Below are 14,536 nucleotides of genomic sequence, written 5' to 3'. Positions count from 1 at the left end.
GTGTGTTTTTATGGTGGCAGCACTGAGTCTTCACATGGCGTCATCTATACGCAGGTGTATGTATTAAATAGTGTAATGGCAAAACGATGTCTGCAAATCGATAAAATTTGACTGTACATATTCTTTGACATTTGATAAATAGAGAAACGAACCAACTATTATTTGTTTGTTAGTCGCCGTCGCCGTTTCGTTGCAACAGAAATTAATTGAACTATGAGTAACGGACAAAATTCAGGCAAGTACAACGTTTACTTTACATAGGCATTACGATTATCCAATTGGCCGGTGGGCAGCACAAGTCATCAGAGAATGTAAATTTGTAATTATAGTGTAAACGATTTCGATTTCAGAAGCGCACTTGAACGATTACAAGATTCGTCTCAAGAAACGAAAGATAACGGACAACGACGAGTACGTCAACTCCCCCAAACCGCAAACAAACACTACTCCGACAGTTAGTCAACTTCAGCAACAACAACAGCCACCACCACTACCACCACAATCGATGTTGGCAAATTCGTATCACAATTATTCAATGTTGAATACTTACGTGCCTCCTACACAACCTGTCTTGTACTATGCGGCGGGTCAAGTCCCAGACACGAGTCTCACCCAGAAGATTTGCACAGCTCTGATAGCTACAAAGGAAAAGCCAAAAAACTACGACAAGAATTTATGTAATGAACGCTTCGTTCAGCAAACTTTTTCCCCATCTATTTCGCGCTTGTTTCAGTCAGAGACACGAACCCTGACGCGGATGATGCAAGTTTGCCGTCAGAATTGACTGCAATGTTTCAACCGTTATTTTGCAGATTGTGTTCGGCCCATCTCAGTTCCAACGTTATGGCGAAGATGCATTACAAATCGAAAAATCACGAGAAGAAAATTCGAAAGTTTCTGATCGATTATTCCGACAAGACCGGAGAGCCGTTACACAAAAGGGCCAAACTGGGACACAAAAGCAAAGATCCTGATCAAATGGTATGTTGATTGCATTCCATTATGGCGAACGGAATCGATGCACTTTAAAATTGATGCTTTTCTTTAGTTTGACAACGATCCTAGATACTTTCACTGTGACGTGTGCGATCTGGATCTGACCGGCAAACTGCATGCAGAGTCTCATTATATGGGTAAAAACCACCTAATGTATTAACAACTGCACACCCATTCCGATTTTTTATACTAACAATTGCTTGTTTTCGTTTCCTGAATTTTAGGGCGGTGAGTGGACACAGGACTCCGGCGGGAAAAGGTTACTACAACGAGGAGGGTAAATGGGTCCGTATCAAGTAAGTTTTCAATATACTCTCATCGATATCATCGTCACCTATATGGAATTATTATATTTTACAGGGTGGAAAAGAAAGGAGAACATGAAGGTGGCAGTGGTGATGGATTCGGAGTGGAGTTTCGAAAAGCGGATGCGGATAAGGAAACGACGACGGAGCAGCCCCTGTCGCCCTCCAAGTCGAAGACAGGTGCCGCCCAGAAACCAGGTTTGCAAAGCAAATTCCACTGCGACTTTTGTAACGTGGGTGCGACCTGTTTGCAACAATTGGAGATGCATCTACGAGGGCAGAAACATCTCAAGAAGTTGAAACAGTTGGGCATCAACGTGGCGGCAGATGCGGGAGGAGCAGCAGAGGGACTGTCAGAGGCGACTGCCAGCTGCAGCAACAGCACTCTCCTTCAAATTGGTGGCGGCGGCAACGACATTTTGGCGGCGTACCGAACTCCAACCGGACATTATTACTGCCAAAATTGTGATTTGACTTTGAACTCGGAGATGCATTTCAAGTTGCACCTGAACGGCAAAGGACATCACAAAAAGATTCAGCAGAAGTGAACTAAGTCTTTTTTTACAATTTCGTTTCGAATAATTAATTTAATAATTATGTTATTGTTATTACCATTATCATTATCATGTATTCGATAAATGATGATGACGATGATAAAATCGGAATACGTATGGTTTTGTAAAGAGAACTCTGTGCAATATGATTGATTGATTGATTGATTGAAATAAAAACGAAGCCACCGGCAAGGTGAAACGATACAAACTTACTTATTTATTTATTTATTCATTTGTACAAACTGAAATTTCTCCACAAATTTTTAAAAGCAAATCAAAAGTTGGTTTATTAAATTTGGAAAAGGAAATGTCGTCATAACAAAATAATAATGACAAGTGTTTAAATGTCAAACTAAGACTAAAATTAATTAACTAAATATATAATATACAATCATGTGTAGTACCCACCATTCGAATGGGTTTGTGGGTATTATATAATTTATCACAGCCTACGCATACGCAAAGAGTTAAAAATTGTTTTTTGTCCTGAGATGTTCATAAGTTGCGTACGCATAATAATCCCCAGACAGACAGATTAGAAGCAAAAATGATGAAATCATTCCTGGAAACGGGATGTAAAAACGGTTCGTCTGTGTTCGGGCTTCAGAACGGGATCGAGAAGACGGGAAGCGTCGCTGATCCGCCTCTTGAAACGCTCCCTGTCTCTGGCGTACGCTTCCCACGGTCCCTTTCTCGCTTTCTGGTACGCGTACGCCCATTGCACCATCGGGTGGACCGAGCAAAGGCTCTCCTCGTCCGCGAAACGAACCTAAACAATAGACAAAACATCATTGCTATCATATTGTCATCGTTAATTGCTAATCAGTAATCATTAAAATTCTCCTCGACTTAATTAAATCGTTGCACGATCATCGATCACGACCTTGGAACACATTTGAACTTTCGCTTTCGGTCTCGTTCTCGCACGTTGCGGCGAAAGGAAGAACGTGCGGTTGTCAACCTTGTACCGCGATATTTTCCCAACAGATATCACGACGACGGTGCGCGCCGGTTCAAGTTTCAACAACAAAAAAGCGTTCAACGAAAACATTCGTTCCGTGACCTCAATGATAAACACAATCTACTCACAAACTGATGCAATACATAACAACCTACGAATAACAAATCTAGTTTACTTTACCTTTTTCTTAGGTACAACAGATTCCGAGGAGTCCCATTCTGAATCCACCTCTGATTCTTCGTCTGTCTCCGATTCATCGCCCGATGTAGACGAAGATGAATCGTCGAAATCACATTCTGCATCTGATCCGGGCTCGAACATGATAAAACTGTCTTCGCTTTCGCAAGCGGACGGCAGTCGCGTTCTAGCCGCCTCTTTACAGCTGTCGTAATAACCGTTATTTGAGCACGACAGTGACGGTGGTGGTGGTGATGAAGGTGGCGGTGATGATGGTGGTGCTGGAAAGGAGAAGATGCTGAAACAGTGGTCGACTTCATCAACACAGGTGACCGGGATGAAATCGCTCAGATGCAGAGGTTCAGGGCTGGACATGCTTTTTGAAATAACATTCTCATCAGCTTGTTCAAATTCTGTTTCCATATCTTCTTCAATTCCAATGTTTCTGTTTGAATTGTCTTTATTTTTTCTCTCCGAAATTTTTCTTCTTCTTGATTTTCTACTGTTTTTGTTTTCTGACTTCAGAGGTTTCATAATTTCTGGACAACTTTGCTTTATGGTTTCGACGAGGCCTCTGTTACCGTTTTCCAGTACATCAGGCGGTGTCCTTTCGTAGCTGGACATCATCGTCGTCGAGGTGGTAATGTTGTTCACAAAGTTTGGATTGGTGAAAGATTTGTTGGGCAAAATCGACATGGGAGTCGGTCGACTGGCGAGACCGTGAAAGCTTCTCTTTTGCTCGAACGCTCCCATCCAAGGGGACAAACCGTTGCCGTTGCTAATATTCCACATGATTGTTACCACTTTTTCCCGTCACAACAGATAAACTCACAAGTAAAAACCAATCTCAAATCGGGCGACGACGGACGTTTTTTTCTTCCGATACAGGTTGACGATTTGCAATTGTTTACTACTATCAATTTTGATGATTGCGTACTACTGAATTTCGCCATTGTAGAAAAAGCACTCGAAGATTATTCACAATATGCCACAATTATTCAGCCATTTTGATAAAACAATACGCAGTCAGTGTTGCCACCATAGAAGGTCATCTAGGGGGATCACGTTCACACTTGCAGTGGTTCTCAAAAGTTTTCGTGATTTTACTTACTATTTCTTATCAACTGAACAACTGAATGTACTTTTTATAGAAAGAAAAAAAACAACGGAAAGCATAACAGTAACATTTTGGTAGTCTAAACAAAACCAACATAATTTGTTTTAAGATACCGATCTTTTTTTTCACTTTTGACAATCACTGACCGCCGTACGATAAATAAAATAATTGGAAGATGACTAATTTACGCTTATTTTAATGATTTCGCATGTTTCGTTTCCGGTTGAATCATCCCGTTCGATTAAAGAACAAAGTGATTTTGAATTTTTATTCCTGCAAATGCAGTTTGCGAATGTTAAAATTGGCTTCCCATCAAACGGAACGAGCATGAATGACATTGACAACATGTAAAAATAATTTGAAACGTCATTCCAAGAAAATTACAAGTTGTAACGTAGAAATTTAAATTTGGAAAGGACGAAAATGGTGTAGGTGGAAAAGAAACGTGCGAAAAATTATCAGTGGTTGTAAGAAATACACAAGAAGAAACCTGTTAGTTTGCATAGGTTCGAATATGTCAAATTGTTTTTCGAGCGGATGGAAATTCGTTTCGCAGTCGACTCTATTGAGAAATCGTCCGTTGAAAAGTGTCCCACAGCTGATTCGACCCCAATTAGAATTGACTCGCGACTGCTAACACTCAAGATCGTACCTCTCGTCACGAACATAACAACAAAGGAAACAAGAACCAGAAGCGATTTGTTGGTCGGTGAGGAGAAGGACAGTAGTAAAAAGTGGTCGGAAAAGAATGTCGTCGGTGTTGTCCGTTTGAGTGGACACATCTAGAAGAAGTGGTGTAAAAGAAAACAAAGTCGAGGTTGGTTGAAGGAAAAGTGGGTAGGTGGTAAAAGGGACGAAATCGTCATAGTGTAGACGGAACACAAAGATTCGATGTCGTCGGACTGTAGATGTGTTGTCTTTTTATTTTTAGATTTTTGCTTGTCATCACGTCGACGACGAGGACGGCCACGACGACGACGACGACGACGACGACGACGGCTACGACGGCGACGGCGACGGCGACGACGACGACGACATCATCATCATCATCATCATCATCATCGTCTCTTTACTAGGTTAAGTCTGTGTTGGCGTCACACAGAACAAGAAGATGTCACTGAAACCAAGAACGGTCGATTTCAACGCCACTTGGGGCCAAATCAAGGAAACGATCCACGGAGTGATAACTTTGAAAAAGGTCGAGCGTCCCGTTTGGAACGACCGCTTCTCCGACGTGTATTCGTTGTGCGTGGCTCATCCGGAGCCGCTCGCCGACAGACTCTACGCCGAAACCAAACAGTACCTCATCGATCATGTGGCCAAGCTATTGAATCAGGTACAGGCCGACGGTGACGACAAGTTGGTCAAGAACTACTTCACCTATTGGTTGCAATACTCGAAGGGCAGCGGATATTTGCACAGTTTGTATTTGTATCTGAATCAGCAGCACATCCGGACGCAAAAACTTTCCGATGCCGAAATTATTTACGGCAGTTCCGACACAAGTTCAGGTTGGTCTTTTCACTGTCGAGAGACGAGATCGAAGCGACTATTTGTTTTTGTTTTTGTTTTATTCGCAGGCGAACAGATGGAAATTGGAGAATTGGCTTTGGAAGTTTGGCAATCCGGGATGATCGGTCCGCTTGGTCAGAAATTGGTGAGCCTCCTGCTGAAGGCCATAGATGAAGACAGAGCCGGACAGTCTTTGAGCATATCGATTGAAGCTGTTCGCGGCACCATTCTGAGCTTCGTCGAGGTAAAATAGAACTCTAAAATAGATGACGAACGAATTGAAAAATGAATGACCGAAACCGTGTGGTGTGTTTTAGGTTCAGGGCTACAAAAAGAAGGGCGAGCTACAGCTGTATCAGGAATTGTTCGAGGCGCATTTCCTGGACGCGAGCGGAGAGCATTTCAAACGGGACGCCGCGAGATTGTTGCAGGAACGCGACGTCAGTCTGTATATGGAGAGGGTGAAGGCGAAAATCGACGAAGAACTGATGAGAGCGAGAAAATTTCTGCACAACAGTTCGTGGCAAAAGGTCTCGAGTCGGTGCCAGACTCACATGGTCGCCGAACATCTGCCGTTCCTGTACAGCGAATGCATGAACATGGTCCAAAGCGAGCGGCGCAAGGATTTGGGCAACATGTACGATTTGCTGCACAGCGTCCAAAACGCCATGATCGTTTTGGTCGAGACGATGTTGGAACACATCAAGACGCAGGGCTTGGCGGCGATCGGGAACTTGCAGGGCGACAACGTGCACGTCACCTTCGTGGAGAATCTGCTGGCCGTCTACAAAAAGTACAGGCAACTGATCCAGGAGGTGTTCAAGGGCGACCAGAACTTCATGGGCGCCCTGGACAAGGCGTGCAGCTCGGTCATCAACCACAGACCGAACATGGGCAAGACGGCGTGCAAGAGTCCCGAACTGCTCGCCAAGTATTGCGACACGCTGCTCAAGAAGTCGAGCAAGGGCATCAGCGAGAGCGAGGTCGACGAGCGCCTGGCCGAGAGCATCACCATATTCAAGTACATCGACGACAAGGACGTGTTCCAGAAGTTCTACTCGCGCATGCTGGCCAAGCGACTGATCCATCAGCAGACGCAGAGCATGGACGCCGAAGAGGCGATGATCAACCGACTGAAGCAGGCGTGCGGGTACGAGTTCACCAGCAAGCTGCACCGCATGTTCACCGACATGTCGGTCAGCGCCGATCTGAATAACAAGTTCGCGGCCCACCTGAAAGAGTCCTCCATCGATCTGGGCATCAATTTCACCATCTACGTGCTGCAGGCGGGCGCTTGGCCCCTCGGTCAGGCCGTCGTCACTCCGTTCGCTCTGCCGCACCAGCTGGAGAGGAGCGTGCAAATGTTCGAGTCGTTCTACCATCAGGGCTTCAGCGGACGCAAGCTGACGTGGTTGCATCACTTGTGCCAGGCGGAGCTGCGACTGGGCCACCTGCGCAAGTCCTACGTGGTCAACGTGCAGACCTTCCAGATGGCCATCCTGCTGCTGTTCGAGACCACCGACGCACTGTTGTGTCGCGACATCCGCGAGACGCTCCAGCTCAACCAGGACCAGTTCAACAGACACGCGGTCAGTCTGGTCGAGAGCAAACTGCTGTTGGCGGACGCGGAAGAACTCACGCCCGAAGTCACGCTGCGACTGAACATGGACTATTCGAACAAGAGAACCAAATTCAGGATCACGGCCGCGGTGCAGAAGGAGACCACGCAGGAGGTCGAACAGACGATGAACTCGGTCGAGGAAGACCGGAAAATGTACCTGCAGGCGGCCATCGTGCGCATCATGAAGTCGAGGAAAGTGCTGAAACACAACTTGCTCATCCAGGAGGTGTATGCCCAGTCGAAGGTGTCGTTCGCGCCCAGCGTGCAGCTGATCAAGAAATGCATCGAGTCCTTGATCGACAAACAGTACATCGAAAGAACGCCGCACTCGAGCGAGGAATACAGTTACGTGGCTTGAGCTGGTCGCCCCTTTCTCTTCCTCCTCCTCCTCCTCCTCCTCTTCTTCTCTCCCCCTTTCTTCCTGTCACTCTCTCCCCTTCTCGCCCCCAACTCTATATATTTATTGTCAGTCAGTCAGTCAGTCAGTCAGTCAGTCATGCGAATCGTGCTGCGGTCGTGCCTCGACCATGTAACATATTGTAAATATTAATTTTGTGTAAATCTCGTAGTTTTCTTGTTGAGTTCGTAATTGAACTACTTTAGATTATATTATTATTATTATTATTACTATTACTATTATTATCATCATTACGGTTATTATTATGAATTATATGCGTCAGAACCATGTAAATTATTTGTATCCATTCAGAGATTTGAATGTTTTTTAATAAAGAAAGAAAGAAAGAAAGAATGAAAAAAGTACTCACACGATGAAAGCATCAACGAGTTTTATTTTGGGGGCGGGGGTCGAATTGAAATGAAAGGCACCAACCGACGAAGGTCGACGTTTATTTTTTTTTATAAAGATTTATTTTTTCGTAACTGAGAATGTTGTTGTCATTTGAAAAATGAACAGTTAAAACGTAGAAACAATATAAGTGTACTTTGGCAGTTGAGTCGAGTCGACGACTGCGTTTAGATACAACTGGTGATGGAAAAAGTGATTTTTTTACCAGACTATCGAATACCATCCTATATTAGAACACCAGAAAGAAAGGGTCGAGCCCGCAACGGGGCGGTCGCCTTCCGAGCACAAAACGGGAGGAGGTCGCGTTGCGGGACCGACCGTTTCGTACCTACGTTAACACCTAATTTACCAAAAAATGTTTTCTCAAAAAACAATAACTTATCTATTAGTTTTAACGACGGGGGTCCGTCCGTTTGCCGCTGCCGCCGCCGCCGTCGCTGCCCGATAAAAAAATACAAGACTACGTATTTTCACGAAAACAACACCGAGGACGACGACTACGACGACGATGACGAAGAGAATATTCATTCCAATGAAGCACCCGACGAAATCACAGACACGAAAACGTCACGCGAATCGCAACGCACACGTTGATTCGAGTGACTTTTCACATTTGGTTCTCCCTCATGAAACGTAAAATTAATTAGTCTTTTGCTTTTGTTTTCCTATAAAAATATTTATAATTTTCACAGACACAAAGGGCGGACGAGGCGGCGGAGACAAACGAGCGGACCCCTTCGTCAGCCACTTATTTCTTTTAAAGATGTCCTCTTAACATCCACTAGACGCTCTATAACACTTTGAAAAAGTTTACAACTCTGTAAAAAACATAAACGATAAACAACACTAAAACTTGTATTCCACAATATAGTTTTGTTTCTTTTCTTCAATTTGTACAATTCGAAAAATCGAGAGAAACCTATGAGAGGCGGCGCGAGGCCACCGGAGCGGGCGGCGCCCGCTGCGGTCGCCACGCGCAACAAAATTAAAGCACATAATCTGTCGGCAGGTTCTAATTACATAATAATTAATAATATTCTCATATATATATATTACGTCAATTTGTTTTGGCGGTACGCGTTTCTCAGGCCCAATCAATTCAACGTGTCTGTGTCGAACAAAAGGGGGGCAATGGAGCGGGAGCGGGAGCAGGAGGAGCAGGGGCGGGAAATTGTAACTCGATCGGTATCGAGCAAGTTCCGCATCGTTCAAACGCGCACCGCCCCTAATCAATCACACAACAAGAAAACGAAGAACAAGAAAAACATGACCAGCATATTTTTTCTTCTTTAAATCAATCAAAAATTGATTATTTGTAGGTATGCATTGGAAATGATGAATAATTTCGCGAAAACGAACATTCAATTTGTTTTCATCATATAATATATATATAATATAAGCTATACTTTTTTAAAAATCTTTTTATCCGTTCCTCGGACGACGGTGAGACGGGCGGAAGCGTTGGCGACGGGTCCTCCAAAACCTGACCGGGCGCACGGCGCAGCAATCTGACGGCGACGCGCAGTTGTACTTTGACATTTTGTACCATGTTCACGCAGTGACAAAGTGAGACAGACAGACAGACTGACAGACGGGGAGAGAGAGAGAGAGAGAGAGAGAGAGAGAGAGAGAGAGAGAGAGAGAGAGAGAGAGAGAGAGAGAGAAAGAGAGAGGGAGAGGAGAAAGGAGCGTCGCGCCGCCCGATTTCCGGCGAAATGCGCCCGTCGTCCACACGAGGTACCGGGTAGGCGTGGATCGTCCGCCCAAGGGAGATCCGTTAACTGCGACCACCGCTCCTTCTGCCGCCGCTGCTCCTGCCACCGCGGCTGCCGCCGCAACGCTGTCGCAGGAGAAGAGGCAAACAGAGCGAGGGCGAGAGGTCGGAACACCAGAAGAATCCGACTCTGTTAAGAAAAATTGTTTCGACCCGCCACGTCCGCCCGCGCCGTCCGAGACAAAAATATACACTTCATATTGACTAGCACGGCTACGAGTGAATGTAAAAAAAGTGGGGCGCGTGGACGGAAGGGGCGCCGCGCACCGCCTCGGTCGAGCCACGACCCTTCCGTCCAATCCTGTTATCTCAATCATTTGTTTTCATAAAACATACACAGTATAATAAATAAAGCCTATCAACGTAAACAACGTACAATATATAATTTATCTTATAAAATTTCGAAACAATTAAAAAAATAAAAGTGACAAACAATCTTCTGTTTCTGTTCTAATCACAATGTTTCCTTTTAAGAATCATCATCATAATAATAATAATAATAATAAAAAACCCGTCGGTAATCATAATCATATTGTTTGTTTTTACTTTTCGTAAATCCTAGTTTTTGAAAAACTATCTACACATGTTCCTTATGGTAATAATATAATGAAAGCTGATGGAATTTAAAACGTGAAGAGCAGGAGCACCACGCAGGAGCAGAGCATTCTTTTGTCATTTTGTACTTGAATCAATGAGAATACTGATTGATAATACTCGAAGAGTCTCTTTGTCTCATCGTCACGCACGAAACAATAAATAACAACTAACCAAACAAACAATAATACAATAATAAGAGACGAAATAAAACAAAAGCAATTTAATAAATAAATAAATAGTTTACAATGTTTTATTAAAAACAATGGGATCACAGTAATAAAAAATTTAATATAATATATATATTTAAACAAGTAAAAAAAACACAAATGAATAATAATCGGGTTGTAGTACCGGCGCTTAGTACGCGAGAAAAGTGGGTGGTGCTCCAACAAACAAATAAACAACAAACAAACAAACAAACAAACAAACAAACAATCAAACAAACAAATCAAAACATTTTTGCATCCGTTGAAATCGGAACCGGTGAACGGTGAGAATGACAATAATAACTATATAGTACAAAAATCAACAACACAATCAACAATTCAAAATGTAAATGAGAAACGATGTGACCGTGGAATATTATCAATAAGGTGTGAATGTGAACCAACCACGTACTTGTTCTGCGAATGCGCACACACACAAAACTCGTGGAGACTCGGGCAGACTCGGACAGCAATCTTCACATCCGGTTCCTGCGCATTCAGCTAACGGACAGTTGGTCAGCGATAGGTGGACGATGTTGTTGTTGTTGTTGTAGTTGTTGTTGATGTTGTTGATGATGTTGTTGTTGTTGTTGTCTTGTGTGTGAGGTGTGAGAGTGTTGTTGCTGTTGCCGCCGAATCGATGTCCTTCGTCCTTCGTCCGACGTCCGCCGATCCGATTCGGGTCCGGTCCAATTGGATGAATTTGTTAATAACCATATAATAATTTTTTTGTTTGTTTTAATTTGAATAGTAATAATAATAATCGTCTAAATGTTCTAGAGGTTGTCACGTCGGTGGAGGCGCGCGTTCTAGCCTATTTTGACCGCCGTTCCGGTGTCCTGCTGTAGCTGTTGCTGCTGCTGCGGTTGCTGCTGTTGCTGTTGCTGATGCGCGGTCAAACTGTTGCTGTTGTTGCCCATCTGTTCGAACACAAACAAACAAACGGATTTAATTAGGATTGGGCGTCGGGATGGGTGGGCTGTCGTCAGTCGATCTCATGCAGTTAATATAAATATATAATTATATAGTAAGTTGTGTGTATTTACCTGAATGTATCACTGCGCGCGGGACGAACGAGCGACAGAGAACAGACAGAGAACAGAGAAAAAAAAGAAAAAACGGGACGAGAGATGCGTGACTACGAGAGGGACCAGAACGTCCGCGACGACGACGCTGCAGATGCGGCGCCGGCGCCCTCGCTACTCACCAACGTCTGTTGCTGCTGCTGCTGCTGCTGCTGCTGTTGGTCCTGCGCAGACGACGGCACCGGTCCGGACGAGGGCGTCGTGACGCCGCCACTGCCGCCGCCGCCGCTGCCGCCTCCGCCCACACCGCCCGCCTGACTCGACGACGACGTCGGCTGCTTGATCTTGTCGCAGTAGTCGGCGAGGATGTCGCGGAACCGCGGCCAACTCTTCTCCGGCACCGTGATGGCCGTCCGGAAGTTGGTCTTGACCTCGCTGATGCGCATGTAGACGCCGCGGTTGTTCTGCCCGATGTCGAAGTAGAAGTTCTTGTTGTCGACGTGCATGTGTCGGCCGTCGGGCAGGTCCGGCTTGTAGGCGTGCTCGTCGGCGCTGAACTCGTCCAGCAGGTCGGTGAGGGCGTCGCGGAACTCGATCATGCCCTGGGCGGGGATGGCCACTTGCGACCGCGGACCGCCGCGCGTTATCGTCTGCGACACCCGCAGGAAGCGGCCGCGCGAGTTCTCCTTCAGATCGAGGTAGTAGCGCCGGTTCTCCTTGATCATCATCTCGCTCTTCAGCTTCCCGTCCTCGGGCACGTTGTCCGGGTTCGGGGGACCTAAACCACCAACAGAATCTATGTAACGAAACAAACGGTGGTTACTAGGGCGCCACTCCTGCTCCCTCTCTCTCCCTCTCTCTCCTCTTCCCCACAACCACACTCCACCTCCAACTCACCTAGTGAGGAGTAAAAATCGCTGAAGGCGGACAGGTGATCGCGGAACTCCGCCGCCGTCGACAGCGCCAAGAAGATCTGCGATCTACGTCCGTCTGCTCCGATCTAACAACAGACAACAACCAAAGTTAAGAGAGCAACCCGAAGGGAGGTGATCACGTACCTCAGCCACCTTGATGAACCTCCCCCTTCTGTTCTGCTTCACGTCCAAATAGAACCTCTTGCTCTGGATCTGGAGCATCTTGGTGGCCAGCTCCTGTTCCATCTGGCCCTGTTGGCCTAAAAGCAAAAACAACATTTACAAAGACACGAACGAAACAAAGACGGAACGCACTTGGATCACTCCAATACTGAATCCTTCCAAACACCCACTCCTCTGCCATAATTCGAACGGAGGAAAAACGAAAAGAATATGCGGCAAACACAAAAGAAGAACCGACCGCGGACGAAGCAAGTGTGGAAGTGATTCATCAGAGACGACGACACGACGAAGTGTGAGTGTGAGTGTGTGTGTGTGTGTGCGATAACTGTGGTCTATAGTAATATAGTACTCGGTCGTCGCTTACTTACTGGAGGAATTCCGGGAAGTGGACTGACTCATCCGCGAGTTCCATTCATCCGTTTTTTTCCTCATTCCTTCGCATCTTTCATCACTTCCAACTGTCAATCGTTCGTGTATCTGTCAAGCGCTTTTGTTTCGACATATTTTCATTGTTTGACACTCGTCGTGTCGACTCAGACCTGCCGCAATTGTTGCGAGCCGGAACGAACGTACGGAATCGACGGTAATTTCGAATCGGAGGGTGGAAATGTGGAAAGGGGCAAAATTAACCGTAGTCTAGTTGGCCAAGGTCATCTCCAGACTAGGGCAACATTCTGGATGTTGCAACGGTTTTCGAGCCATTTCTCCACTTGCCATTTAACGTGGACCCTCGCAAACCGGACGGGACACACTCGTTCACATATTTCGATCGTTTCTCCACGAATTCTCTAATTCGATTGTGCGAAAATAAGGAAAATATTGGGCAGAGAGCGAACGGCGACCGACTGACATAACGCCATATTTGTTAAGTTGTCAAACTTCAAAGGGCAATTTCCCCACTAAAGGCACATCATTCGGGCCCGTTTCCCAATTGGGAAGGTGCGAAACAGTCACAAAGACATAAAAATAAAGCGAGACGTATTGTTAAGGATTACTTACTCTGCGAATTCGAGCCCTCATCTCCGCTACCGATGTCAGACATATTCACGCACTACCACACACTCGTACCAACGGTGTTTTTGGCAGGACGACGATGCGAAAGTCACCAAATCACCAGAGGACACTAAACTGAAATCACCCGCTCTTCATCGAACATTCAAATCTACCAGAACGTTTGCAATCAGTCAGATGGTGTCATCCAACTATCACATTTCATTTCGTTGCTTTCAATTATTTATGATTCATTGATTTCCTTTCTGGCCAAATAAATCGTTGCTTTCGAATAAATCGAGACGGTGAACGAAACGAGTCGAATTGTTTCAAAATATTTATGATTAACGCATTGTTTCTATAAATAGATGATAGATAAAACAAGCAACCACACAGTGACATAAACAAAATTCGCACTAACAGTTCATCCCGTCCGCTTTTCCTATCTCTCGATTACGCTTAATCACAAATGTAAATTTAAATCGTGATCTATTTCTGCAATGGGTATAGAAAAATTGCACGAGATTGAATCATACACATTGCCGATCTGACGTAACGGATTAGATCACCGTTTTATCGCACGATGCGATTATGAAATACGGCAAAGTGGACGTCACATGTGACTCCCACATGTTTCGATGTTCCGCGATTTCTATGAAAGTGGTTGTGATGCCGCACTGCGCATGTCTCGTTCGCGGAAACCGCCGTCTCCACTCTGTTGTCAGACTATCTCGTTCCAATTCGTTCCCGATTACACGAACCAATCTAAACTTTTTCAATGGGAATTGTAGGACAA

General features: G+C 45.2%; 4 protein-coding genes across 10 annotated transcripts; 2 read left to right on the top strand and 2 right to left on the bottom strand.

Annotated features, from left to right (window-relative positions):
- The first annotated feature begins 80 nt into the window (after window positions 1-80).
- Window positions 81-2,067, top strand: LOC109602570 (zinc finger matrin-type protein 3). Its single transcript, XM_049969254.1, has 6 exons — window positions 81-235; window positions 351-677; window positions 734-981; window positions 1,049-1,149; window positions 1,221-1,292; window positions 1,357-2,067. The coding sequence occupies exons 1-6, from the start codon at window positions 214-216 to the stop codon at window positions 1,847-1,849; spliced, it is 1,263 nt and encodes a 420-aa protein (XP_049825211.1). The 5' UTR covers window positions 81-213; the 3' UTR covers window positions 1,850-2,067.
- LOC126266013 (uncharacterized) lies at window positions 2,050-3,985 on the bottom strand. The gene is made up of 2 exons (XM_049969257.1): window positions 2,997-3,985; window positions 2,050-2,624 (listed from the first exon to the last, which is right to left on the bottom strand). Exons 1-2 carry the CDS (start codon window positions 3,783-3,785, stop codon window positions 2,412-2,414), a joined length of 1,002 nt encoding a protein of 333 aa, XP_049825214.1. The 5' UTR covers window positions 3,786-3,985; the 3' UTR covers window positions 2,050-2,411.
- A 389-nt stretch (window positions 3,986-4,374) lies between these two features.
- Window positions 4,375-8,002, top strand: LOC109602583 (cullin-2). Of its 3 annotated transcripts, XM_020018990.2 has the most exons (4): window positions 4,375-4,927; window positions 5,042-5,621; window positions 5,691-5,866; window positions 5,940-8,002. In XM_020018990.2, the coding sequence occupies exons 2-4, from the start codon at window positions 5,222-5,224 to the stop codon at window positions 7,599-7,601; spliced, it is 2,238 nt and encodes a 745-aa protein (XP_019874549.1). In that variant the 5' UTR covers window positions 4,375-4,927; window positions 5,042-5,221; the 3' UTR covers window positions 7,602-8,002. The 3 variants fall into 3 exon arrangements, with proteins under 3 accessions (XP_019874549.1, XP_019874548.2, XP_049825207.1); XM_020018989.2 differs by having other exon boundaries at window positions 5,042-5,866; XM_049969250.1 differs by having other exon boundaries at window positions 4,375-4,947; window positions 5,042-5,866.
- A 2,625-nt stretch (window positions 8,003-10,627) lies between these two features.
- Window positions 10,628-14,381, bottom strand: LOC109602585 (transcriptional activator protein Pur-beta). Of its 5 annotated transcripts, XM_049969256.1 has the most exons (6): window positions 14,162-14,381; window positions 13,750-14,098; window positions 12,712-12,827; window positions 12,551-12,653; window positions 11,836-12,449; window positions 10,628-11,548 (listed from the first exon to the last, which is right to left on the bottom strand). In XM_049969256.1, exons 2-6 carry the CDS (start codon window positions 13,790-13,792, stop codon window positions 11,438-11,440), a joined length of 987 nt encoding a protein of 328 aa, XP_049825213.1. In that variant the 5' UTR covers window positions 13,793-14,098; window positions 14,162-14,381; the 3' UTR covers window positions 10,628-11,437. The 5 variants fall into 5 exon arrangements, with proteins under 5 accessions (XP_049825213.1, XP_019874554.1, XP_019874551.1 ...); XM_020018995.2 differs by having other exon boundaries at window positions 13,750-14,381; XM_020018992.2 differs by lacking the exons at window positions 13,750-14,098; window positions 14,162-14,381 and adding an exon at window positions 13,119-13,650.
- Window positions 14,382-14,536: the final 155 nt, after the last annotated feature.

This window comes from Aethina tumida, chromosome 6, assembly GCF_024364675.1.
Source record: "Aethina tumida isolate Nest 87 chromosome 6, icAetTumi1.1, whole genome shotgun sequence".
In the NCBI taxonomy this organism is placed as follows: Eukaryota; Metazoa; Arthropoda; class Insecta; order Coleoptera; family Nitidulidae; genus Aethina; species Aethina tumida.
This window is presented reverse-complemented; position numbering and strand designations above follow the sequence as displayed.